We start from the raw sequence: 24,200 nt of genomic DNA on the forward strand, positions 1-24,200 counted from the left end.
GTCTGAGAAGCAGGAACTTGAGAGGCTGTTTCCAGTTATATCTGGTTTTTTGGAGACCAGTAAGGACAGATCTCAAGAAGGGAACAATATTAAAGGTAAGCAAGGGACAGAATCTGTGTGGCAGGATGCTCATAGCACTACACACTCCTATTGAGCTGAAACCCCTTGCTGGTGTTTGGAAGAGAATCCACCACAGAATCTCAGAACTCCACCATGGGGATGGGAAATGACTTCTGGAGATCATGCAGCCCAACCCCCCTGCTAAAGCAGAGTCACCCACAGCAGGTTGCCCAGGATCACAATGTCCAGACAGGTTCAGAATCTCAAGTGAAGGAGACTCCACAGCCTCTCTGTGCAGCGAAATCTTAACGCCACACCAAGCTCCAATTCCCCCCTTTCCTCCCTTCAAACCTGTGACCACCTCCTTACCTGTTGCCTCCACCATTCCTTCCAGGATGACCACAATTTCAAACTCCTCCTTCTCCAGCTGGGTGCGAGACATCTCCCAGAAGGGGCTTTTCTCGTTGATTTCGTGCGAGATGATGAGCGGCGACACCAGGAACAATCTGTCGTCCCCCGTGTCAAACCCCACGTTGATGTCTGTTTGGTTCAGGGGGATAAACTCTCCTTCTTTGGTCTGTTTGGATTTAATCAGCTTGGCTCTAATAGAAGCCTCGACAATGTGGGAATTGCGGAGGTCTCCAACCCGGAACATGAGGCAGAGCTTCTCATCCCTCATGGAAATGACTGCGTTGTTGGAAAACATGAGGGTCTCAGCCCTCTTCTTTGGTTGGCTGATCTTGACAAACATGCACCCCACCATGAATGCATTGACAATGGAGCCCAGGATAGCCTGGATCAGGAGCAGCACGATGCCCTCTGGGCACTTCTCCGTTATGACCCTGTAGCCATACCCAATGGTTGTCTCGGTCTCGATAGAAAACAGAAAGGCAGAAACAAATCCACTGAGGTTTTCCACGCAGGGGATCCAGTTCTCATCTTCCAGGTGGTCCAGGTCCCCCCGGATGTAGGCAATGAGCCACCAGATGAACCCGAAGAACAACCAAGTGATGGTATAGACCATAGTGAAGACAAGGAGGTTGAAACGCCACTTGAGGTCCACCAGGGTGGTGAAGAGGTCGCTAAGGTAGCGGTAGGTCTCTTGGACGTTGCCGTGGTGGACGTTGCACTTGCCGCTCTTCTCCATGTAGCGCTGCCGCGGCCTCTTGCCCTCGGCTGAAATCAGCCGGGTGCGGTCAGTGGCGATGGGGACATCATCCCGAGCCTGCTTGGGGATCTTCTTAGGCTCCCTGGATTGAACACCAATGTCCATGTCCTGGTTCATGAAGATCCTGGAATCTCCGGCCATGGCTGGGCTGCGGGAGAGGAATCATAGGAGCATAGGTCATAGAAACGTAGATCACAGAATCATAGACTCATAAGTCATAGAATCACAGAAGCACAGATCATAGAAGCATAGATCATAGAATCATAGATCATAGAATCACAGAAGCATAGATCATAGAAGCACAGATCATAGAATCATAGATCATAGAAGCACAGATCATAGATCATAGAATCACAGATCATAGAATCACAGAAGCATAGATCATAGAAGCACAGATCATAGATCATAGAATCACAGATGCATAGAACATAGAAGCATAGATCATAGAATCATAGATCATAGAAGCACAGATCATAGATCATAGAATCATAGAAGCATAGATCATAGAAGCACAGATCATAGATCATAGAAGCACAGATCATAGATCATAGAATCACAGAAGCATAGATCACAGAATCATAGAATCAGAAGCATAAAATCATAGATCATAGACTCATTCAGTCATAGATCTTAGAATCATAGAAGCATAGATCATAATCATAGAAGCATTGATCATAGAATCATAGATCACAGAGTCATAGATCTTAGAATCATAGAAGCATAAAAGCACAGAAGCATAGATCATAGAAGCATAGATCATAGAAGCATAGATCATAGAAGCATAGAAGCACAGATCATAGCATCGTAGAAGTATGGAATTATAGAACCATAGAATCAGCCAGGGTTGGAAGGAACCACATGGATCATTGAGTTCCAACCCCTCTGCCATGGGCAAGGACACCTCACACTAGATCAGGCTGTCCAGAGCCTCAACCAGCCTGGCCTTAAACCCCTCCAGGGATGAGGCTTCCACCACCTCCCTGGGTGACCCTTTCCAAGCCCTCACCACTCTCATGCTGGAGAACTTCTTCCTAACATCCACTCTGAGTCTCCCCATTTCCAGCTTTGTTTCATTCCCCCCACTCCTGTCACTACCTGACAGCCAGCCCTCCTGCAGACCCCTTCAGATCCTGGAAGACCACTCCAAGGTCTCTTGGAAGCCTTCTCTTCTCCAGGCTGCAGAGCCCCAACTCTCTCAGCCTGTTCTCATAGCAGAGCTGCTGCAGCTCTGACCTTCAGAGGTCACTTCCAGCCTCCAAGCCAGACCATTCTATGATTCTAAGAGAGGAGGTAAAAGGGCTGAGACCATGCTGCAAATTTGGCTGCAGTCATTTTTCTGTTGTTTTGTGGTCCTCAGATTATTCCCTTTTTTAACACCCCTCACCCACCCATCCAAAAGTTGCTTGGGATCACAGCTAGGATGAAAGTAAAGCTCCACAGAGACCTATCTCTGTGAGGGACTGGAGGCTTTTGATGCCTCAGCTTTTGGGTGCATACCAAGAGGAGGCTTAGAAGCAGCTAGGAAGAGCTGAGCACCACTGCCTACCTACACCTCACAGAAGTCTAAATTATGCATGAAGGTTTCCCTTACAGTCAGCAGAGAAAGGCCCCTCCAGGGATGATTCCCACTTCAGGAATGCTGAATCATCCTTCTGGAGGTACCTCCACAAAGCCTCCCGGGGGCCTGAGCACCGAATGTGAGACAGATTCTTAATTAACAACTTGGATGAGGTGTCTGAAGGTGTGAGGCATCCAGGCTGACTGCTGCCCCTCTCCCTTCAGCTGTCCCCAGACCAAAGCAGCAGGCACTTTGGAGAGGCAGCTGCTGCAAGTGCTGCTGTCCACACGCAAAGCTGCAATCAACAAGGCACAAACTAACCCAAAACGCTGCCTGCGATGAGTTTTGTCAGTGCTACCTGAAAGTGAGACAGGGGTTTGGGCTCTTCTAGTGACAAGTGATAGAGGGAGGGGAAATGGGCTTGAGTTGCACCAGGGCAGGTTTAGGCTGGACGTTAGGAACAACTTGTTTGCTGCAAGAGTAGTCAGACACTGGAACAGGCTGCCCAGGGAGGTGGTTGTGGAGTCTCCCCTGGAGGCTTTCAAGCCCTGTCTGGATGTGTTCCTGTGCCACCTGAGCTAGATCCTATGGTCCTGCTTTGACAGAAGCATTGGACTCAATGTTTGCTCCCTCCCTGGAGTTGTTCAAGGCCAGATTGGATGAGGCTTTGTGAGACCTGTTCTAGTGGGAGCTGTCCCTGCCTATGGCAGGGGGTTGGAACTGGCTGAGCTTTGAGGTCCCTTCCAACCTAAACCATTCTCTGATTCTATGACCTATGAAGGTCCCTTCCAACCTTTCACATCCTGTGTGTGGTGGAGCCATCACCCCTGGAGGTGTTAAATAAACCTGTGGCCATGGCACTTTGGGCCATGCTTTAGCAGCCCTGGTGGGTGTTGGGTTGATAGTTGGACTCAACAATCCGAAAGGGCTTTTCCAAGCAAAACGATCCTGTAACGTAGCATCCTGTTTGCTGAGATGATTATCTGCTCCTTTCAACCCTCCCTACATGAAAAATGAGTCTCTGGATGCAGGGCAGAGACAAACCTTCTGTGAAGGACTAATCAGGAAGCCTTAGGGACATCAAAGGTAGAGCAGCAATATTCTCCGTGCCGCTCGTTCTCCGCATTGTCCTCTGCAAATCCCATTAAACCCCAACTAAATCTATTACTGCTCCCTCTATCTTTAATCTTCTTACGCCTCTGTGAACGAGGAGAGGTGTAGAGATACAATTAAGAGTATCCTGGGAGAGACAATTTGAAGCCTGAGCAAAGTGGCTTCATCTTTTCGGTATTAAAAAGCACAAAAGGGTGGGCGAGGAGGAAGCTGGGGAAGGGCAGGATGAATAAATGATGCAACAAATTTCCACTTCCATTCCACCCCAGCCAAGTCTGGTTAACAGGAAAAAAAACTGCTTGTAGCCCTTGTATAAGTCACCATCAATCATTACTCCAACGAAGCAGCCAGAGCCTGTTGCTGGAAGCAGCCCTGCTGGCTCCGCTCGCCAGGGAGTTCAGCCATCTGTCCACAGCCCGGGCCCAAAGCTGCTTCCTGCTGGCACATTTGTCTGCTTTGAAGGGTTTTGGGGGGCAGGGCTGAGGCAGTGCAGCCACAGGAAGGGGTAAACAACAGGGGATTAGTGATGCTGGGGTGGTAAGGAGCAGGCAGGTTGGCTATCCTCGCTGCACGTGGTGCGTGTTCAGACAGCTGGAGATGAGCCAGGGTGTATCCAGGTGGCCAAGAAGCATCATAGCATCAACCAGGTTGGAATAGACCTCCAAGATCATCCAGTCCAACCTACAAAGACCAACAGCATCCTGGCTTGGATCAGCAGGACAGGGAAGTGATTGCTTCCCGTACTCAGCACTGGGGAGGCAGCACCTTAGTACCAGGTACACTTCTGGGCCGCTCACTCCAAGTAGGACATTGAGGGGCTGGAGAGGCTACAGAGGAGGGTGACAAAGCTGGTGAAGGGTCTGGAGAAAAGGAGGCTGAGGAGAGATCTCGTTGCTCTCTACAACTCCCTGAAAGGAGATTGGAGTTGGGTGGGGGTTGGACTCTCTCCCAAGGAACAGGCAATAGGATAAGAGGAAATGGCTTTAAGTTGAACCAGGGGAGGTTTAGGTTGGAGATTAGGAACAATTCCTTTCCTGCAAGAGTGGTCAGGCACTGGAACAGGCTGCCCAGGGAGGTGGGGCATGAATTATAGAATTACAGAATCATTAAGCTTGAAAATGACCTCAAAGATAAAATCCAACCACCAATCCAACATCCCCACGTCCACCAAAGCATGCCCAGCAGGGCCATGTCTACATGTCCACAGGCTCACAGGATATTAGGGGTTGGAAGGAACCCAAGGAGATCATCCAGGTCCAACCCCCTGCCAGAGCAGTATAGACCACAGAGGAACACATCCAGACAGGCCTGGAAAGGCTCCAGAGAAGGAGACTCCACAACCTCTCTGGGCAGCCTATGCCAGGGCTCTGGGACCCTTCCAGCCAAGAAGTTCCCCCTTGTGTTGAGGCAGAACCTCCTGTGCTGCTGTTTTTGAACACCTCTAGGGATGGTGGCTCCACCACCATCCTGAGCAGCCTGTCCCAGTGCCTGACCCCTCTTAGAATATTACTTTTGGTCTCAGTATCATCTGATTAATCTAAAGCTACTCCATTTGGACTAAAAGTTTTGGTCTGGTTTGAAACTGGAGCAGGGAAGGTTTAGGTTGGACATCAGGAGGAAGTTCTGCACAAGAGTGGTGAGTGCTGGAACAGGGTTGTGGTTGAGGCCCCATCCCTGATCTTGATGTGGCCCTGGGCAGCCTGTTCCAGCTGGAGATGTCCCTGCTGAGTGCAGGAGGGTTGGACAAGATGACCTTTGAGGGTCTCTTCTAACTCAATGCAACCTGCCACTCTGTAACAAAGGTTCTTTGACCAATCTGTGTAAGAAAGCAAAAGCAGGCAGGTGGTGCAAGTGGTCAGCATAAAAAGAATTGTTTCAAAGCTAATTCCAGTTCTGAAATGATCTTTGGAACTGAGATTTGCTTTCAGTGGGTGAGGGAGCACCATCAGGTCCAGGACATTGATTTATAGTGTGAGGCTTTGTGGGTTACAATCAGAGAGACCACAAAGATCTTGAAACAGGTTAAAGAGAAGAAGACAGAAGGGGAAAAAAAAGAACTACAAATAAGAATCCCAAAGCCATAAATCCCTGGAAATATCACTGTGATTGATGGCTGAGTGGGGGGAACCTGCTTCACCTGAACACTCAAGGGACTGGCAGCACCAAAGCTCTGATGCTATTGATCTTCAGCAAGAGGTCAAGGGAGATCTCCCTGGAAACCCTCAGGAAGACCTTCCCACAGTCCATTAAAACAGGAGAACTCCTGCTGCCCCTGAACTTTACTGCCAGCTTTGGTGGCATCATCTCCTCAGCTTTAATCATAGAACCACAGAATGCCAGGGGCTGGAAGGGACCATCTGGTCCAGCCCCCCCCTCCCCCTGCCAGAGCAGCATCACCTAGAGCAGATCACACTGGAACACATCCAGATGGTTCCTGAATGTCTCCAGAGAGGGAGACTCCACAGCCTCCCTGGGCAGCCTGTGCCAGGGCTCTGTCACCCTCACAGGGTAAAGATTCCTCTTCAGATTCACACAGAACCTCCTGTGTCTCAGCTTCCACCCACTGCCCCTTGGCCTGTCCCTGCTGTGCCAGTCTGAGCCCAGCTGGGTCACTTTGGTGAGCAGAGTTAGATGACAGGCTGTGAAAAGAAAACAGGGGTGAGGTCTGCTGCACTCACAGGCTTGCTGGGATGTATAAGGACAAGACCATAAGCATAGATAAGGGAGGTCACTCTCTTTTGGGCTGCACTTCTCTCTCTCCCTAACTTGCTGCCTGACTACTCCTTCTGCTTCCTAATCCCTCTCCAAACTCGCCTAGAACGTAAAGCAAAGTCTGGGGTAAGGTAGAGGGGTGGGAAGAAGGTGGAAGGGTGGTTGGGAGGCTCTCCTGGGGGCTCTGGTTTCTGGGAGGGCTGCTGTGTTGCTCTGTTACCTTTAACTTGGCTATTTCTGTCCATAGCTGTAGAGATTGCAACTCTCTGCTTGTATCTCCTGCTAAGCTGTGACTAGAAAGCTTCATTCAACTTCCAGCTTGGCTGAGTCTAGTCTGGATGATTTTCACCAGTGGAGGGGGTGGGGGGCAGGTAACACCCAAACCATCACACCTGGGCATCACCCAGAAGAGGATGTGTAACCTTCAGCTCTCCCATCATAAGCACAACCTCAGGATGTGGCAATTGAAAATCATAAAGCTGAGGAATCTTTGGCTTAGATCTGCTTTAATTCCCCAGCTCTAAAATGTGTGGTAGGGATGAAAATGGTCTGGGAGCTCCTGGGCATGGGAATCTCCTAGGAAATTTGCTGTCAATCCTCTATTACTGTAACTGCTGGGGGGGAGGGGGGACTGTGGCAGAACTGAGAAGATGCTGGAAGTGAAGCATGGTGGCTACAGAGGGATTTGGTGGACTCCTTCACTGTGCAAGGCAGCCACTGCTAGCAAGCAGAAACACCTCTCCAAGGCCATGGCATCTCCATGCAAGCCTCTCATGGAGATTTAAGCTTCAGTTTGTGAATCACTGCTCACAGCCCAGAGATCCACGAGGTGGAATTGCCTCTTTTAGTCACAGGCACTGTCCTGCTCCTCTGGCATTTACCATCTTTGGTTAAAGGAGGCCAGGATCATAAAAATGTCACTTTTGTACAAGGTTGCTTTCCTTTTGGAGAGGCTGAGGTGAGTCAGTGCATTTTCAACCCTGCAAAGAGGCTTTTTTATCAGGCTTGCTGCTGCTCAGCTTTTGCCCACACCACAGGGTGACATTTAGGGCTCTTAGATTTGCTGAAGAAGAGTCAAGCTGGGGTTAGGTATCTCCAGGAGGCATTGCTTGAAAGAGCTGCCTACAAGCTCTACCTGACAGAGCTGGTGCACCTCCTGATAGCTCTGGGGCTTCATGATAGAACTGGCTGAAAGCAAAGCCAGAAGAGGCTGCAACCAACTTCTTTTCCTTTGTGGACCATGATTTCAGTTGACATCATCACTGATCTTGCTTAAGTAAAGGCAAGTTGAGGTGGAGATTGAATTTTCTCCTGGAGAGGTCTAAATTGGCAGGCAGAAGGAATTTGGAGACAGGAATTGGTCATTGTTTGTCTAAACCCAGTAGTTGGTTTTAATCATGGCATCATAGAATGGGTTGGGTTGGAAGGGACCTCAAGGATCATCCAGTTCCAATTCCCTGCCATAGGCAGGGACACCTCCCACTAGAACAGGTTGCTCAAGGCCCTTTTGCTGGGTTTGACCCTGATGTCCACACCTTCTTGCCTTATGGGAATGTAAAGGAGGAGCAATCCCTGGCACCAGTACAGGTGAGGGCTGCCCTGCTGGGAAGCAGCTCTGCAGAGAAGGACCTGGGAGTGCTGTTGGGCAAGAGGTTGTTCATGAGGCAGCAGTGTGTCCCTGGGGCCAAGAGGGCAAATGGTCTCCTAAGGTGCATTAAGAGGAGTGTGGACAGCAGGCTGGGGGAGGTTCTCCTGCCACTCTCTGCTGCCCTGGTGAGGCTGTACCTGGAGTATTGTGACCAGTTCTGGGCTCCCCAGTTCAAGAGAGGCAGGGAACTACTGGAGAGAGTCTAATGGGGGGCCACAAGGATGCTGAGGGGTTTGGAGCATCTCTGTGAGGAGGAAAGGCTGAGAGCCCTGGGGCTGTTTAGCTAGGACAAGGGGACACTCGTGGCACTTCACTAATAAGTGTGTGGTTCCAAAGTTCCCCCATCCCAGAAAGTGCTTTTCAGAGCATAATCCTGCCCAGCACTGGGGCAGGAAGATGCCTCTCATTTGTATCACACCACAAAGGGTGACTGATGATTAACTAGACACCTGCTAATGAAGCAGAACGACTTTGTGCTTGCTATGGAGCTGGCTTGATAAGGGCTCCTGCCTGCTTGGAGTTCATTAGGCTGAGAAATCCCAAACCAGAAGGTGTTCAGGCTTCAAAAGAAAACATCTTGTAAGGAAATCTCACCGGGTAGGAAGCTAATAGGAAACAAAACAGAGCTTTTGGACATTTGCACTTCACTTTTATCTGCTAATTATCTCCTAATCCATTCTTCTCCCCAGCAGTGCTGGATCATCACACTCCAACATCCCTGAGCCTTTTCATTGTCAGCTGAGAAGTGGAAATGTGTCCCCTCCTTCCATTCCCAGATGTCTCACAGTGGTCAGTGCAGGCATCATGTGCTTTAAAATGTTACTTATTTATGTATTTAGGCCTCTGGAACAAGGAAAATTATGAGAATTGAAAAGATGATGACAACTGGAAAGTGCCTCATGAGACATCACCATGAGCTCAGTGTAGGACTGGGGCTGGAGGAGCATAGGAGGTATAATGGGGTCACTACACCTGGAAAAGCCCTCTAAGATCATTGAGCCCAGCCATCGACCCAGCACCACCATGCTCACTAAATCATGGCCCAAAGTGCCATGTCCACAGGTTTCTTCAACACCTCCAGGGATAGTGACTGCCACCTCCCAGGGCAGCCTGTTCCAATGCCTGGCCACCCTTGCAGGAGAGGAATTGTTCCTGACATCCAACCTACATTGTTCCTGATATCCAACCTACATTGTTCCTGATATCCAACCTACATTGTTCCTGGTATCCAACCTACATTGTTCCTGTCATCCAACCTACATTGTTCCTGGTATCCAACCTACATTGTTCCTGACATCCAACCTACATTGTTCCTGTCATCCAACCTACATTGTTCCTGACATCCAACCTACATTGTTCCTGACATCCAACCTACATTGTTCCTGACATCCAACCTACACTGTTCCTGACATCCAACCTACATTGTTCCTGATATCCAACATATATTGTTCCTGACATCCAATCTACATTGTTCCTGACATCCAACCTACATTGTTCCTGACATCCAACCTATATCATTCCTGACATCCAACCTACATCATTCCTGACATCCAACCTACATCACTCCTGACATCCAACCTAAGCCTGCCATGGTGCATCCTGAAGCCATTTCCTCTTGTCCTATTGCTAGCTCCCTGGGAGAAGAAACCAAGACCTACCTCAGTGCAGGCTCCATTCAGGTTGTGATGCACCAGCGTTCAGAGGTGGATGGGAAGGTGTGATCCATGTGCCTTCCTTATACTTCATGGAATTAAAGAAGAGAAGCATGAAAATTCCATGTGCAAAGGATCTGATCACAACATGATGCTTGTAGATGCTTTTCTTAGTCTTGATCAGGTTATATTTTCTTTACCAACAGAGGAAGCCTGAAAAATTAACCACTTTTTAGCCTTCCACCTCCAGGGGGCCAATCTCTTTTCAGTGGTGCACAGTAATAAAAGGGACAATGGATACAAACTTGAACAGAGAACCTCAACATGGGGAGAAGCTTCTTTACAGTGAGGGTGACAGAGCCCTGGAGCAGGCTGCCCAGGGAGGTTGTGGAGTCTCCTTCTCTGGAGACCTTCAAAACTCATCTGGGTGCTGACTGTACCTTAGGTGCTCCTGCCCTGGCAGGAGGGTTGGACTCGATGATCTCTGGAGGTCCCTTCCAACCTCTAACACTGTGTGAGAAGTGACTCTGCCTGGGGGCACTCTGCAGCTTCTCTGTCTCTGCCCTTTTAACCCAGCCTCTATTTTCAGGGGGGGGCTTATGGTGTCATTGAAAATCTGACCTTCACCTTTCATCCAGCATGATAGAACAAAGACACTTCTGCCTAGAGGAGACACTTCTGTTTCTCCTGCTCCTCATTGCTTACCCACAGCACACACCCCAAATATTGGTGAAAGCAGAACCTCAATACTAAGAGAAACTCCTGCCCCAAGAACATGAAGGCTCCACTTCTCCACTGGTTGGGTGTTTCACCAGTAGAGCAACTGGGAGTCACCATCCAACCCAAAGATACAACTGAAGAGTGTTAATACCACTCCACACTTCTCCACTAACTTGCATCCAAGCTGAACTGACCTCATGCAGGCTCTTTCTGCCCCAAAAGGTTCAACAGTGCTGTTGAAGCCACTGTGCAGGCAAGAGAAGATGAGTCACAGAGACAAACTGACCTGCCTAGTACCAAACTGCTGGTTAAGTGCCTGCACTCACCAGAGATTTGTTTCAGAGCATCTCTGTCCCAAAACTCTGCCTTTTTTCAGTGTCTTTAAGTAACTGGGTTGGAACCTTCCAGAGATGGAGAATTTTCTCTCCTTGGAAGCAGAAATGATCCTGATCCTCTATCCCCAACTTAGTAGGAACAGTGGAGGAAGGAATTGAACCCCAGATGTGTAATCACTGCCCCAAAACAAACACTGCCAGACATGCCACAGAAGAATTGGTCTGAGAAACAGTGAGAGGAGCCACTGGGGTTTACTCTGCTGTAAATCCAAGGCAGATGTCTACTGAAAAGGGGAGGAGGAAGAACCTGCTGGATGACAGAACCCCCAAAGTCCAGTGGTAAGCTTTTTGGAACAGGGACACACTGTGCCACTTGTCACTTGGTTCCTGGAACTCTCAGGTCCAAACCAAACAAGAGACATGCTGCAATCAAAGCCTATCATTCCCAACCTAATCCCAAAGGCAGGACTCTGGGCACCTCTTGGACTGATGCAGCAGGAGGTTGGTGGGGGGAAAAAAAAAGGCCCATACAAATCAGTTATGTTTTATCCTTCCCAGAGCCATAAAATCTCCCAGAGATTCCCAGTGCATTAAATTGGCTTGGGATGCAACTTCATTGTCTGGAGACTGTGCTGCAAGGGCTCTTTAAATGCTGAGCTGACTAATAAGTATCTTAATTATGAAAGAATTTAATCTTTGACTCTGTGTGAGGATTATGGAGTCACTCTGTGCACTTCAGGCTGCTCACTGCTCAGCCTGCCCCTGCCCATTAGTGATCTCCACTAACCTGAGAGCTGAAGAGTTGATCACTTAAACATCTCTTTTCCCCCTGCAGAACACCTTTAGCAGATCTGACAGTGCTTTTGTCCAAGATCAGCATCCAAATCCCCACCTTCCCCAGGGGTTCCCTAGCAGCTGCTAAGTTAGACAACAGCACATCTCCAGCTTCCACCCCGGCAGGGCTGGGGAGAGAAATCCAGTGCTGAGCTGACCTAATACTTCAGCCACTTGTCCTCCTGCTTTTTGGGCTCCTGGTCCCTTGCAACCAGAGGAGAAAAGAAGTGGGAGAAGAAAACAAACCCAGGTAACTTACTTGCTGAGAGCAGCTCTGCATCAGCCTTGTGCCGTGGTGCTTCGGGGACGCTGGATGCGGACGGGGCTGGGAGGTAGGTAAGGAAGCTGCTGGAGAAGTGTCCGGTCCATGCCATCACCAGAGAGCTGGAGTCGTCTTCTGGTCCTTGGGATCTCCTTTTCTTTCTTGCCTCTGCCTGGCGTTAGAAAACATCGATGTGGCACTGAAGGCTCGGATGCACACGCCCTGCCCCCGGGTATCCCTGATTTCCCTAGCCCTGGCTATCCCTGGTTTCTCTCTCGCTCTCTCAGAGCTGGCACATGGCGATCCCCGAACCCTCACTCTCCACTGCTGCAGGGCTACGTCTGCATTCCCGGTGGGATAAGGCTTTGGAAAGGGCTAGGGGAGAGGGGAGGGAGAGGAGAGCATGTGATGGGGAGCACGATCCGCTCGGAATGAGCAGCGAAGGGCAGGGCTGTGGGAAGGGAAGCCCGGCAGGGAGGGGTTTGAGCTGCTGATGTGCACAGAAAAGGCTGGATGTGGGGCGGGGGGGAAGAGGCTTGCTCGGAGCCCGCAGACAATCAGACACTCTGCTCCCCCCGCGGCTTTCACCCTCCCTGGCAGACCCCCAAGTGCTGTGGGTTTGTTTCTCCTCCCTGTGACAGCTTTTCCCCTTCTCCTGGATTCTCCTTTCTCGGTTTATGGGCTAAGATTTAGGTGCTGTTGGTTTGTTTTTAATGGGCAGGCTGTGCTCTTTTAAAAGCAAACCAGAAAGCAGCTGAAAAGAGCCAAACACACACACACACCCCCCCCAACAATGAAAAAAAACCAAACCAAACCAAACAAAAAACCAACCAAATAAAATAAAAAGGAGGGCAGGGGGAGGCAGAAGCTGAAGGGTTCACAGCAGCAGCAGCAGCAGCAGCAGCAGCAGGGTGGAAATTCTCTTCCAGGCTGGAGCAAGGCATGTGGGATAAGTGGGGAGAGGAGGCAGAAGGTGATTCCCTTCCCTTGCTTGTCAACCATCGAGCTGCTGAAATGCTGCTTGCTGACTGAGCTGTGCTGCCTGAGCCAGCTAGTCCTAGGGAGTGCTCCCAAAGCTCCTCAGAGGTTTGCTGCCTTTTTCTTTGTCTTTCCTTTCCCTCCTTCTTTTTCTTTTAGAATCATTGATAACACCACACTGCCTCCCTGGCTTAGCAAAATGTTTCCTCTTCTGCAAAGCAAATGTCAAAGCAGCTGCATATATGAGACAGATTTGCCTGGAGACTTCAGGTTTTGTTGCCCTGTCCCCCCTAGCTCTCCATTCCAGGACCACAAGCATCAGAGCCCATCAGAAATGCCTTCCCAGAAGGTTTTCTGATCCACCCCAAATGTCTATCCAGAAATCATAGAATCATGGAACCAAGCAGCTTGGAAGAGGAGACCTCAAAGATCATCCAGTCCAACCTAGCACCCAGCCCTGTCCCATCAACCAGACCATGGCACTAACTGCCCCATCCAGGCTTTTTGTGTCAGGATTGGTGGATCTGAAAGGCATTTAATAGTCACACTGTCACAGGACATCTCTTTGCACATCTTGAAACCCACAGCACTTCTTACCAGCGTTGTTCTCCTCTGCTCTGTGTGTGGAGGTTGGATCTGGCCAGCTGGGCTAGGAATTTGGAGGCAGACCAAGGACTTGGGCCATTATAAAAGGAGTTTTGCAGATCTAATTTGGCTTTTCCACTCGTGAGTTTGTATTTCAGACAGATCAGACCAGCCAGTTTGGCTCCTGCTTTGCATGAATTAGGACAGGGCTCCCCCATCTCGGCTGCGAACGGCACAGGGGACACAGCTCCGCTCGGCACTGGAACTGTTCTCAATTAAAGCAAGAGGCATGGTAATAAAGTGTTAATTAAATCCTATGGAATTAATTATGGCCCATCTCCTGCCTGCTCATGGCTGCTAGGAGTGCTCACTTTAAAGCAGTATTTATTCCACCTTTCAGCAGGATGGCTGCAACACAGGAATCAGCCTCATGCAGATGCTAACTGGGGCATCCTACCATCAGTTGGGTTGGAAAGGACTTTTAAGATGACCAATCCCAACCATTCCCTAACTCTACCAAGGCTGGTGCTAAATCATCTTCCTCAGCACCACATCTCTGCATCTTTAACAGCTCTTTGGGGCTTCTAATAAGCATTCTCCCATTCAGCCCCCACTAAAATGATGATGTTGGCTTTCAGAGCAGGCTAAGGGTGCTGCTTCTCCAGCACTACAGAGTGGCACCTTCATGAAGGTGTCAGCTCTGCTGCTTCTCTCATTTAATCTCTTTCAATAAGATTTGGAATGATTTTGGAGGGATCAGAAAAGCTGTTCAGCCAGCAGTCCTAGAGGAAAGGTGTCTCTGTAAAGCTGCAGAGCTGGGTCAGCACCAGGAGAAGCTTTCCTCCCCAGCTCCCACTCCTGTTTGTGTTAACTCTGAACCCAGCCCACAGGCTGGCAGGGGACAAGGCTCTCCCAGAGTGCAGACTCTGCTCATTTGAGTGAACAGAGTAAGAGAATCAACCAGGTTGGAAGATATCTCCAAGCTCATCTAGTCCAACCTATCACCCAGCCCTGTCCAGCCAACTAGACCATTGCACTAAGTGCCTCATCCAGTGCTGACCATTTGCCTGCCTGCAGCTACACCACAGCACTGCTCACATGTGGGACCTGGCAATGGGTTTCATGCAAGATTAATCATAGAATCACTGAATTGTTTGGGTTGAAAGGGACCTTCAAAATCATCCAGTCCAACCCCTGACCCAGCACTGCCAGGTCACCACTAAGCCATGCCCCTCAGCACCACATCTACTGCTGAAGCTGGTGAGGGGCCTGGAGCACAGCCCTGTGAGGAGAGGCTGAGGGAGCTGGGGGGGTGCAGCCTGCAGCAGAGGAGGCTCAGGGCAGAGCTCAGTGCTGGCTGCAGCTCCCTGCAGGGAGGCTGGAGCCAGGTGGAGTTGGGCTCTGCTGCCAGGCACCCAGCAACAGGACAAGAGGACAGAGGCTCAAGCTGTGCCAGGGCAGGTTCAGGCTGGATGTTGTTAGGAAGTTGTTGTCAGAGAGAGTGATTGGCATTGGAATGGGCTGCCCAGGGAGGTGGTGGAGTGGCTGTGGCTGGAGGTGTTGCAGCCAAGCCTGGCTGGGGCACTTAGTGCCATGGTCTGGTTGGTTGGGCAGGGTTGGGTGCTAGGTTGGACTGGCTGAGCTTGGAGCTCTCTTCCAACCTGCTGGATTCTATAATACAGGACTTTGAAACTCCTTCAGGGATGGGGACTCCACCACTGCCCTGGGCAGCCTGGGCCAGACTTGAAAACCCTTTTGGGGAAGAAATTGTTCCTCACATCCAAATTAAATCTGCCCTGGTGCAACTCGAGGCCATGTCCTCTTGTCCTATCCCTCATTCTCTGGGAGAAGAGATGATCCTCACCTGACCCCAACCTCCTTTCAGGGAGCTGTAGAGAGTGCTGTGTAAAAGAACCCACAGCCATTGCCAGAGCTTGAGCAGGCTGCTGCGCTCCCGACGGGAGGCACTGCTGGCAGGCACTGCCATCTGCTGGCACCGCATCCTTCCGCCCATCTCCCTGCCAGCCCTGACAGAAGTGGGGCACAGGGAGCGCTGGGAGCCGAGTCTGGGTTTCTGCACACCCACTAACCTGCGAGGCTGCAGACAGCCCTGGTTCTCCCCATCTCTGCTGGCAAAGAGACCTCTTCCCTAAGGAGAGCTGCCAGGCCATGAGCACCACAGCATTTTGATGCTCTCCTCCTGTCTTTGCCACAGCTCTGCCAATTAGTTGCAGAATCACAGACTGGTTTGGGTGGGAAGGGAGCTTCAAAGCTTATCCAGTCCACCCTCCCCTCCCTGCAATCAGCAGAGACATCTGCAACTAGAGGAGGTTGCTCAGGGCCCCAAACAACCTGACCTGGAATGGTTCCAGGGATGGGGCAGCTCTCACCTTTCTGGGCAACCCAGGCCAGTGTCTCACCACCCTCAGCATAAAACCTTCCTCCTATCCAGTCTAAATCTCCCTCTTCTAGTTTCAAGCCATCACCTTTTGTCCTGTCCCAACAGGCACTGCTAAAAAGTCTGTTCCCAGCTAAAGTCCTGAAAGGCCACACCAAGGTCTCCACAAAGCCTTCTCTTCTCCAGGCTGACCACCACCAAACAGGACTGCACATCCCTCTGCTCAGCCTCTGGCCAGGTGACAGCAGAGGGGAGAGTGTGGGGGTGCAGCAGTGACCTGCAGGTGCCACTCAGCACAGTGCTGTGGTGGCTGCCTGGCACAGGAGCTCATGCCCCAGACACATCACAAAGCACAGCAAAGGCCACAGAAAAGAGGTCTGCTCCAGGGCTCCCACATCCTCACACCAAAAAGGTTTCTGCTTCTGCTCAGATGGAACCTCCTGGTTCCAGTTTGTGCCCATTGCCCCCAGGCACCACTGAGAAGAGTCTGGCCCTATCCTCTCGCCCCCTGAGGGCTCTTTGGATCTTGCTGGGCACTGATCAGACCTCTTCTCAGGCTGCTCTTCTCCATGCTGCACAGCCCCAGGGCTCTCAGCATTTCCTCCTCACAGGGATAGAACCATAGAACCATGGAACTGTTCAGGTTGGAAGGGACCTCAAAGCTCAGCCAGATCCAGCCCCCTGCCATAGGCAGGGTCACCTCCCACTAAAACAAGTTGCTCAAGGACTCATCCAACCTGGTCCTGAACACCTCCAGGGAGGTTGTGGAGCACAGAATGGGATCAAATATCAAAGATCAAATTCTGTGCTCTAGAGCCTCCCTGGGCAACCTGTGCCAGTGTCTCACCACCCTCACTGCAAAGAGCTTCCTCCTAACATCCAGTTTCAATCTCCCCTCTGCCACTTCAAACCCATTCCTCCTCATCCTGGCATCACAAGACCTTGTCAATAGTCCCTTCCCAGACCTCCTGGAGCCCCCTTCAGATCCTGCAAGGCCACTCCAAGGTCTCCTCAAAGCCTTCTCCAGGCTGCACAGCCCCAACTCTCTCAGCCTGTGCTCACAGCAGAGCTGCTGCAGCCCTCTGAGCATCTTGGTGGCCTTCTCTGGCCTGGCTCAAACACTTCCATGTCCTGCTTGTGCTGGGAGCTCCAGAATTGCACCCAGGACTGCAGGGGGGGTGTGAGGAGAGCAGAGCCAAGGGGCAGAATCCCCTCCCTTGCCCTGCTGCCCACACTGCTCTTGCTGCAGCTCAGCACAGGGTTGTGTCTGGGCTGCACTCACACTGCTGCAGTTTCCCTGTCATAGAATCACAGAATCAAGCAGGTTGGAAGAGAGCTCCAAGCTCAGCCAGTCCAACCTAGCACCCAGCCCTGGCCAAGCAACCAGACCATGGCACTAAGTGCCCCAGCCAGGCTTGGCTCCACCACCTCCCTGGGCAGTCCATTCCAATGCCAATCACTGTCTCTGCCAACAGCTTCCTCCTAACATCCCACCTGAGCCTGCCCTGGCACAGCTTGAGGCTGTGTCCCCTTGGTTGGAATTGATGATCTTTAAGGTCTTTTCCAACCCAAACAAACTGCATGGTTCTGTGATGCCATCTGAGCACCACTGACAGAATCTGCAGCCTGCTCTGAAAGGAGCTCCAGATGTGCCCAGAGGAGGAGGAGCAGCAGTGCCTGCAGGGAACATTTCGATTCATTGTATAATCTGATCCCTGGAATCAGAGCTATCTCTTCTGGTTTGTCACCCATTACTCCACCATCCCAACTAGAGGAAAACAGAGTTGTAAGAGCCAGTGCTGGAAACAGCTTCTAAGCCTCTCTCCTCCACCTCCACTCTTCCCTGCTGCACTGCATGGGAGCAGAGCTTTGGAGTGAGTGCAGCCCTGGGAATGGAGATGTGAGCACAGTCACCCACTCTGTCTCGACTTCCTTTTGTGTTTTAGGGCTTACTCAAACCCCAGCCTCAAAATGAAGCCTGGGAGGCAGAGGCAGACGAGGAGAAGGAAAAGCTGCTGCAACAAACCCAAACTCCCCCACCCGGGTGAAGCTCGCGTGGAGGAGTCTGCCTGCAGCTCCCTTTGAGATGCTAATGAGGAGCTGATGCTGACCTGCCGGAGTCAGCTCCTCACTCAGCTACGTGGGGCTAGTGCCAAGCACTGATTCGCACCAACCCCCCACACCCCCCAGTCCCTCTTGCCTTTCGACTTCGGGATTGCCCCCAAGTGTCTTAGGCAACTTCTTAATCAGCTGCTGCTATAATTAACAGTAATTAAGCTCTTGCTTTACGAGAGCACCTAATGCTCAAGGGCACTCCAGAGGCTAAGCTTCCCACTGAGCACCATGGCAGCTGCAGGGCTAGAAGGCACTGCTGAGAGGCACTGCTAGGGTGGGCATGGGTAGACATGGCACTGTGGGGCATGGTTCAGTGACTGCTGGCTGGACTCAAGGATCTCAGAGGGACTCAATGATCCTAGAGGGATTCAATGACCCTAGAGGGACTCAATGATCTCAGAGGGACTCAATGATCCTAGAGGGATTCAATAATCCTAGAGGGACTCAATAATCCTAGAGGGACTCAAGGATCTCAGAGGGACTCAATGATCCTAGAGGGATTCAATGATTCTAGAGGGACTCAATGATCTCAGAGGGACTCAATGATCCTAGAGGGACTCAATGATCTCAGAGGGACTCAATGATCCTAGAGGGATTCAATAATCCTAGAGGGACTCAATAATCCTAGAGGGACTCAAGGATCTCAGAGGGACTCAATGATCCTAGAGGGATTCAATAATCCTAGAGGGACTCAATGATCTCAGAGGGACTCAATGATCCTAGAGGGATTCAATGATCCTAGAGGGACTCAATGATCTCAGAGGGACTCAATGATCTCAGAGGGACTCAAGGATCCTAGAGGGACTCAATGATCCTAGAGGGACTCAATGATCTCAGAGGGACTCAATGATCTCAGAGGGACTCAATGATCCTAGAGGGATTCAATGATCCTAGAGGGACTCAATGATCTCAGAGGGACTCAATGATCTCAGAGGGACTCAGTGATCCCTCTAAGGGATGGCCAAGGGATCAGGCCCAGCCAGCATGGGTTTAGGAAGGGCAGGTCCTGTCTCAAAACCAGGACAGAGTTTAGTGGTGCCCTGGTGTGCCAGTCTGGAGCCAGCTATTATGCTTTGGTGAGAAGAATTAGACTACAGGCTGCTTCACTCATAGGCTTGCTGAGATGGACAAGAACAAGAACATCAATACAGATAACAGAGCCACTCTCTGTCTCTTTGGGGCTGCACTTCTCTCTCTAACCTAATCTGCCATCTGTGTGACTAAGCCATCTGCTTCCTAACCCCCCTGGCCAACCCTCCAAACTACTTGAAACATAAGGCAAGACCTAGGGTAAGGTAGAGGGGTGGGAGGAAGGTGGAAGAGTGGTTGAGAGCCCCTCCTGGGGACTCTGGTTTCTGGGAGGGCTGCTCTGCTTCTATATGCCTTTTAAACTTGTGTGTTTCTGTCTGTGCTGTAACTCTCTGCTTGTATCTTGTGCTAAGCTGTGACTAGAAAGCTTCATCCAATTTCCAGCTTGGCTGAGTCTAGTCTGGGGGATTTCCAAAGCTGGGGGGAAGAGGGGGCAGGTAACACCCAAACCATCACACCTGGGCATCACCAAGAAGAGGATGTGTAACCTTCAGCTCTCCCATCATAAGCACAACCTCAGGATGTGGCAATTGAAAATCATAAAGCTGAGGAATCTTTGGCTTAGATCTGCTTTAATTCCCCAGCTCTAAAACGTGGGGTAGGGATGAAAATGGTCTGGGAGCTCCTGGGTATGGGAATCCCAAGTGTGGGGGGATAGGTAACACCCAAACCATCTCACCTGGCAGTGCTGGGACAGTGGTTGGACTTTAGGAGCAAACCCAATTGCTCCATCCCTCCCCAGAGTGTCCACCTCCTGCAGACAACCTCCATGGCCTGATTTACTGCAAGATCTCTGCCTGCTTCCTAGAGCCCAGCAAGAGCTAACTCCTGAGCTCTCAGATTTCCACACACTTTACTAACACCAGGCAGCTCTCCAGCATGTTCTTAGTCATCTGGGAGTTTCAGAGACCCATTTCTCCATTTTTTCCTCCTCCTCTCCCCCAGACCTTGCAGCAACATGTAATATTCATAAGGAATTCCCTGTCTCAGCAGCAGCAAACTGACAGCTAAGGAACAGCAGCGTGCTCTGAGATGCAGGAACATTTTAGCTCTGCCAGGGGCTGCCAGGTGAAGAGATTCACAGGTTGATGGGTTTGGGGTTTTTGGGGGTTTGTATTGTTTGGTGGTTTGGTTCTGGGTTGTTTTTTTTTGTGTGTGTGTGTGCTTGGTTGGTTGAGATTTAGTTCAAGCAAATAACTGACACCAGGAAATCTAAGTGGGCAAAGGGAGGGCTTTGGGGATCTCAGAGCAGCTATGATGAAAGATTTTTCTGTGCTCACATGAAAAAGCAGCAGCAGGATGAAGGGAACAGCCAGGCTGCTGCTTCTGGAGCCTTCACTAAGCAAAGAGCATTGAGTTTGTGCTGCTGGAGTGAGTCCAGAGAAGGATAACAAAGCTGGGGAAGGGTCTGGAGAACAGGGCTGGTGAAGAGCAGCTGAGGGAACTGGAGGGGTTTAGCCTGGAGAAGAGGAGGCTGGAGGGAGATCATAGAATCAGGCAGGTTGGAAGAGACTCCAAGCTCAGCCAGCCCAACCTAGCACCCAGCCCTGCCCAACCAGACCATGGCACTCAGTGCCCCAGCCAGGCTTGGCTGCAACACCTCCAGCCACAGCCACTCCACCACCTCCCTGGGCAGCCCATTCCAATGCCAATCACTCTCTCTGACAACAACTTCCTCCTCACATCCAGTCTGAACCTGCCTTGGCACAGCTTCAGGCTGTGTCCCCTTGTTCTGTTGCTGGGGGCCTGGCAGCAGAGCCCAACCCCACCTGGCTACAGCCTCCCTGCAGGCAGCTGCAGACAACAATGAGCTCTGCCCTGAGCCTCCTCTGCTGCAGGCTGCACCCCCCCAGCTCCCCCAGCCTCTCCTCACAGGGCTGTGCTTCAGGGCCTTCTCTGGACACCTTCCAGCACCTCAACATCTCTCTGGAGTTGAGGAGCCCAAAGGGTTGGGGTAGAAGGGGCTGCCCAGGGAGGTGGTGGAGTTGCTGTGGCTGGAGGTGTTGAAGCCAAGCCTGGCTGGGGCACTTAGTGCCATGGTCTGGTTGTCTGGGCAGGGCTGGGTGCTAGGTTGGAATGGATGAGCTTGGAACTCTCTTCCAACCTGCTTGAGTCTATGATCCTGCTTTCTCCTCCAGCCCCTTACTCAGAGCCCCACACTGCTGTAAGCTCAGCTACCACTCCAGGGCTCTGTAGGCCATCAATAAAACCTTTCCACACCCTCTGAATAAAAGATTGTGCTGAATCTGGGCTTAGGCACAGCACTGCCAGCAACTGCTCTTTAGTGATGCCAGGGAGAGAAAAGATAGTGGCAATAAAGTGCCTTTTGATGAGCACTCCTGCAGCTGCCTGCCAGCTCTGGCCACCAGCCAGGTGTGTTTAGAGTGGCCCTGACTCCTGCTGCATCCCTGCCTTTTGTTCTTGGCATATTTGTGTCTAGGGAGCCAGCTGACCTTGAAAGCCTCCTCGGGGGGGAGGAGGGGGAAAAGCAAAGCAGAAGAATACCCCCCCCTCAGCAGTCAGAAAGGCTTCCACCCCCCATCCATCTCCTAGTTATTATCTGAGTATTTCTCCTCTGCTTGGTGCACAGGGACGACATTCAATAAGGCTGGAAATGTTCTTGCTGTCCCCAGAGAGGCTTGTTCAGAGTGAAACCAAAGGAAATTAAAGGCCTATCAAGCAATCCCCTGACACAGGTTCATAAATATAACAGTGCAGGCAGTGCCTGGCTGGAGCACTGTAGACAAAATGTGCTAAAAGTCTTCTGAGTTCTCCCATCCCTGCCACCCCCACACTGCCTGCCCCAGGGGAGGAGATGGGGTTGGGTTCCCTTCTGCTCCTCATCCCTGAATCATGGAACCAAGAAGGTTGGAAGAGAGCTCCAAGCTCAGCCAGCCCAACCTAGCACCCAGCCCTGCCCAACCAACCACACCATGGCACTAAGTGCCCCAGCCAGGCTTGGCTGCAACACCTCCAGCCACAGCCACTCCACCACCTCCCTGGGCAGCCCATTCCAATGCCAATCACTCTCTCTGACAGCAACTTCCTCCTAACATCCAGCCTGAACCTGCCCTGGCACAGCTTGAGGCTGTGTCCCCTTGTTCTGGTGCTGCTTGTCTGGCAGCAGAGCCCAACCCCACCTGGCTACAGCCTCCCTGCAGGTAGCTGTAGACAGCAATAAGGTCACAGGCTCACAGGATGTCAGAGACTGGAAGGGACCCAAAGGGCTCATTCAGTCCAAGCCCCCTGCCAGAGCAGGACCACACAATCCAGCTCAGGGCACACAGGAACACATCCAGACAGGTTGCAGTCAGGTGGAGTTGGTCTCTTTTCCCAGGCAACCAGCAACAGAACAAAGGGACACAGCCTCCAGCTGCACCAGGGGAGGTTTAGGCCAGACCTTAGAAGAAACTTCCTCCTCAGAAGAGTTTTCAAGGCCAGGGGCAGTGTGGATAGCAATCAAACTGCACTGCCATGCTCACCACACTCTTCTCTTCCACCCTGCAATTTGTGCAGCTCACTCAAGGCACAGCACAACTGCTGGCTTTACCCCAAAGCCATTCAAGTGAAGCCTTTCCTTTCTGAGGGGACTTGCCTGAAGTTGTATTCTTTTGCCACCTGATGCACAATTCCAGAAGCAGAATTCTACTCAAATGGGTGAAATTTGCTTTGAGTCACTGTTTGCTCTGCAACTCATCCACAGCTTGATACACCTGAGCTTGGAATGAAGGAGATGAGGGTAACCTGAGCCCATTTCATAGAATCACAGAATCAGGCAGGGTTGGAAGGGACCACAAGGAGCAGCCAGTTCCAAACCCCCTGCCATGCCCAGGGACACCCTACCCTAGAGCAGGCTGCACACAGCCTCAGCCAGCCTGGCCTCAAACACCTCCAGCCATGGGGCCTCAACCACCTCCCTGGGCAACCCATTCCAGCCTCTCACCACTCTCATGATCAACAACTTCCTCCTCACCTCCAGCCTCACTCTCCCCACCTCCAGCTCTGCTCCCTTCCCCCCAGTCCTGCCACTCCCTCACAGCCTCAAAAGTCCCTCCCCAGCTTTCCTGTAGCCCCCTTCAGATCCTGGCAGGCCACAAGAAGGTCACCTGGGAGCCTCCTCTGCTCCAGACTCAACAGCCCCAACTCTTTCAGCCTGTGCTCACAGCAGAGCTGCTGCAGCCTCTCAGCATCCTCCTGGCCCTGCTCTGGACACTCTCCAGCATCTCCACAGCCCTCTTGTCCCAGGGGCTCCAGAACTGGATGCAGCACTCCAGGTGGGGTCTCAGCAGAGCAGAGCAGAGGGGGAGAATCCACTCCCTGGCCCTGCTGGCCACACTTCTGCTGCTGCAGCCCAGGCTCTGCTTGGCTTTCTGGGCTGCAAGTGCACACTGCTGGCTCCTGTTGAGCTTCTCCTCCAGCAGCAACCCCAAGTCCCTCTCCTCAGGACTGCTCTCCAGCCTGGCACTGCCCAGCCTGGATTGGTGCTTGGGATTTCCTTGGTTTCTCAGTGTGTGCTCCTGCCAGGGAAATAACTCAGCTGAGCTGCACGACTCAGGCTGCTCTCTGGCATGAGACATCAGGAATTATTGACTCCATTTCCCAGGACGTACCAGTGGAAATGAGGCAGAACAGCTGAATTGTTGGCATGTCAAAAGGCATAAAAATGCCTTCTCCCAGGAAATATGATGCCATATGGGCACCCTCTTTGTCCTGGGGAGGCTTCTCCCAGCTGCCCAGGCTTTCCTATGTCATAATGTCTTCATCTGACCAAGCTATGTGTGGAAATGGCTTTGGGTTGTGCTGCTTCCACACTGAACGACACCTGTGGAGCCTGCAGGCTTGGTACTGCCCCTGAATTGATTCATTTCTGCTGACAGCTTCCATACACCTTGTCAGACAAGGAAGTGAGTGGAAGCAACCTGCCAGAGAGGCTGCGATCGTTGCCTTGGGTGATTTATCCCAGGCTTGTTCAA

At 51.4% G+C, this 24,200-nt stretch overlaps 1 protein-coding gene across 6 annotated transcripts in view; it reads right to left on the reverse strand.

Moving 5' to 3' along the window:
* Nucleotides 1-12,463, reverse strand: part of KCNJ5 (potassium inwardly rectifying channel subfamily J member 5) — a 68,607-nt gene extending 56,144 nt beyond the window's left edge. For 5 of the 6 annotated variants that reach the window (XR_010308757.1, XM_064173290.1, XM_064173291.1 and 2 more), the window contains exons 1-3: nt 12,060-12,463; nt 9,918-10,124; nt 430-1,376 (exon numbers count right to left, since the gene is read on the reverse strand). Coding sequence is in view for 5 of the 6 variants with exons in the window: in XM_064173290.1 (XP_064029360.1) it covers nt 430-1,376; nt 9,918-9,934 (964 nt within the window). In the remaining variant the exon portion in view is untranslated. The remainder of the gene's footprint in view (nt 1-429; nt 1,377-9,917; nt 10,125-12,059) is intronic. The other variant, XM_064173289.1, reaches the window with a different exon arrangement.
* Nucleotides 12,464-24,200: the final 11,737 nt, after the last annotated feature.

Source organism: Pogoniulus pusillus, chromosome 38 (assembly GCF_015220805.1).
Source record: "Pogoniulus pusillus isolate bPogPus1 chromosome 38, bPogPus1.pri, whole genome shotgun sequence".
Lineage (NCBI taxonomy): Eukaryota > Metazoa > Chordata > Aves > Piciformes > Lybiidae > Pogoniulus > Pogoniulus pusillus.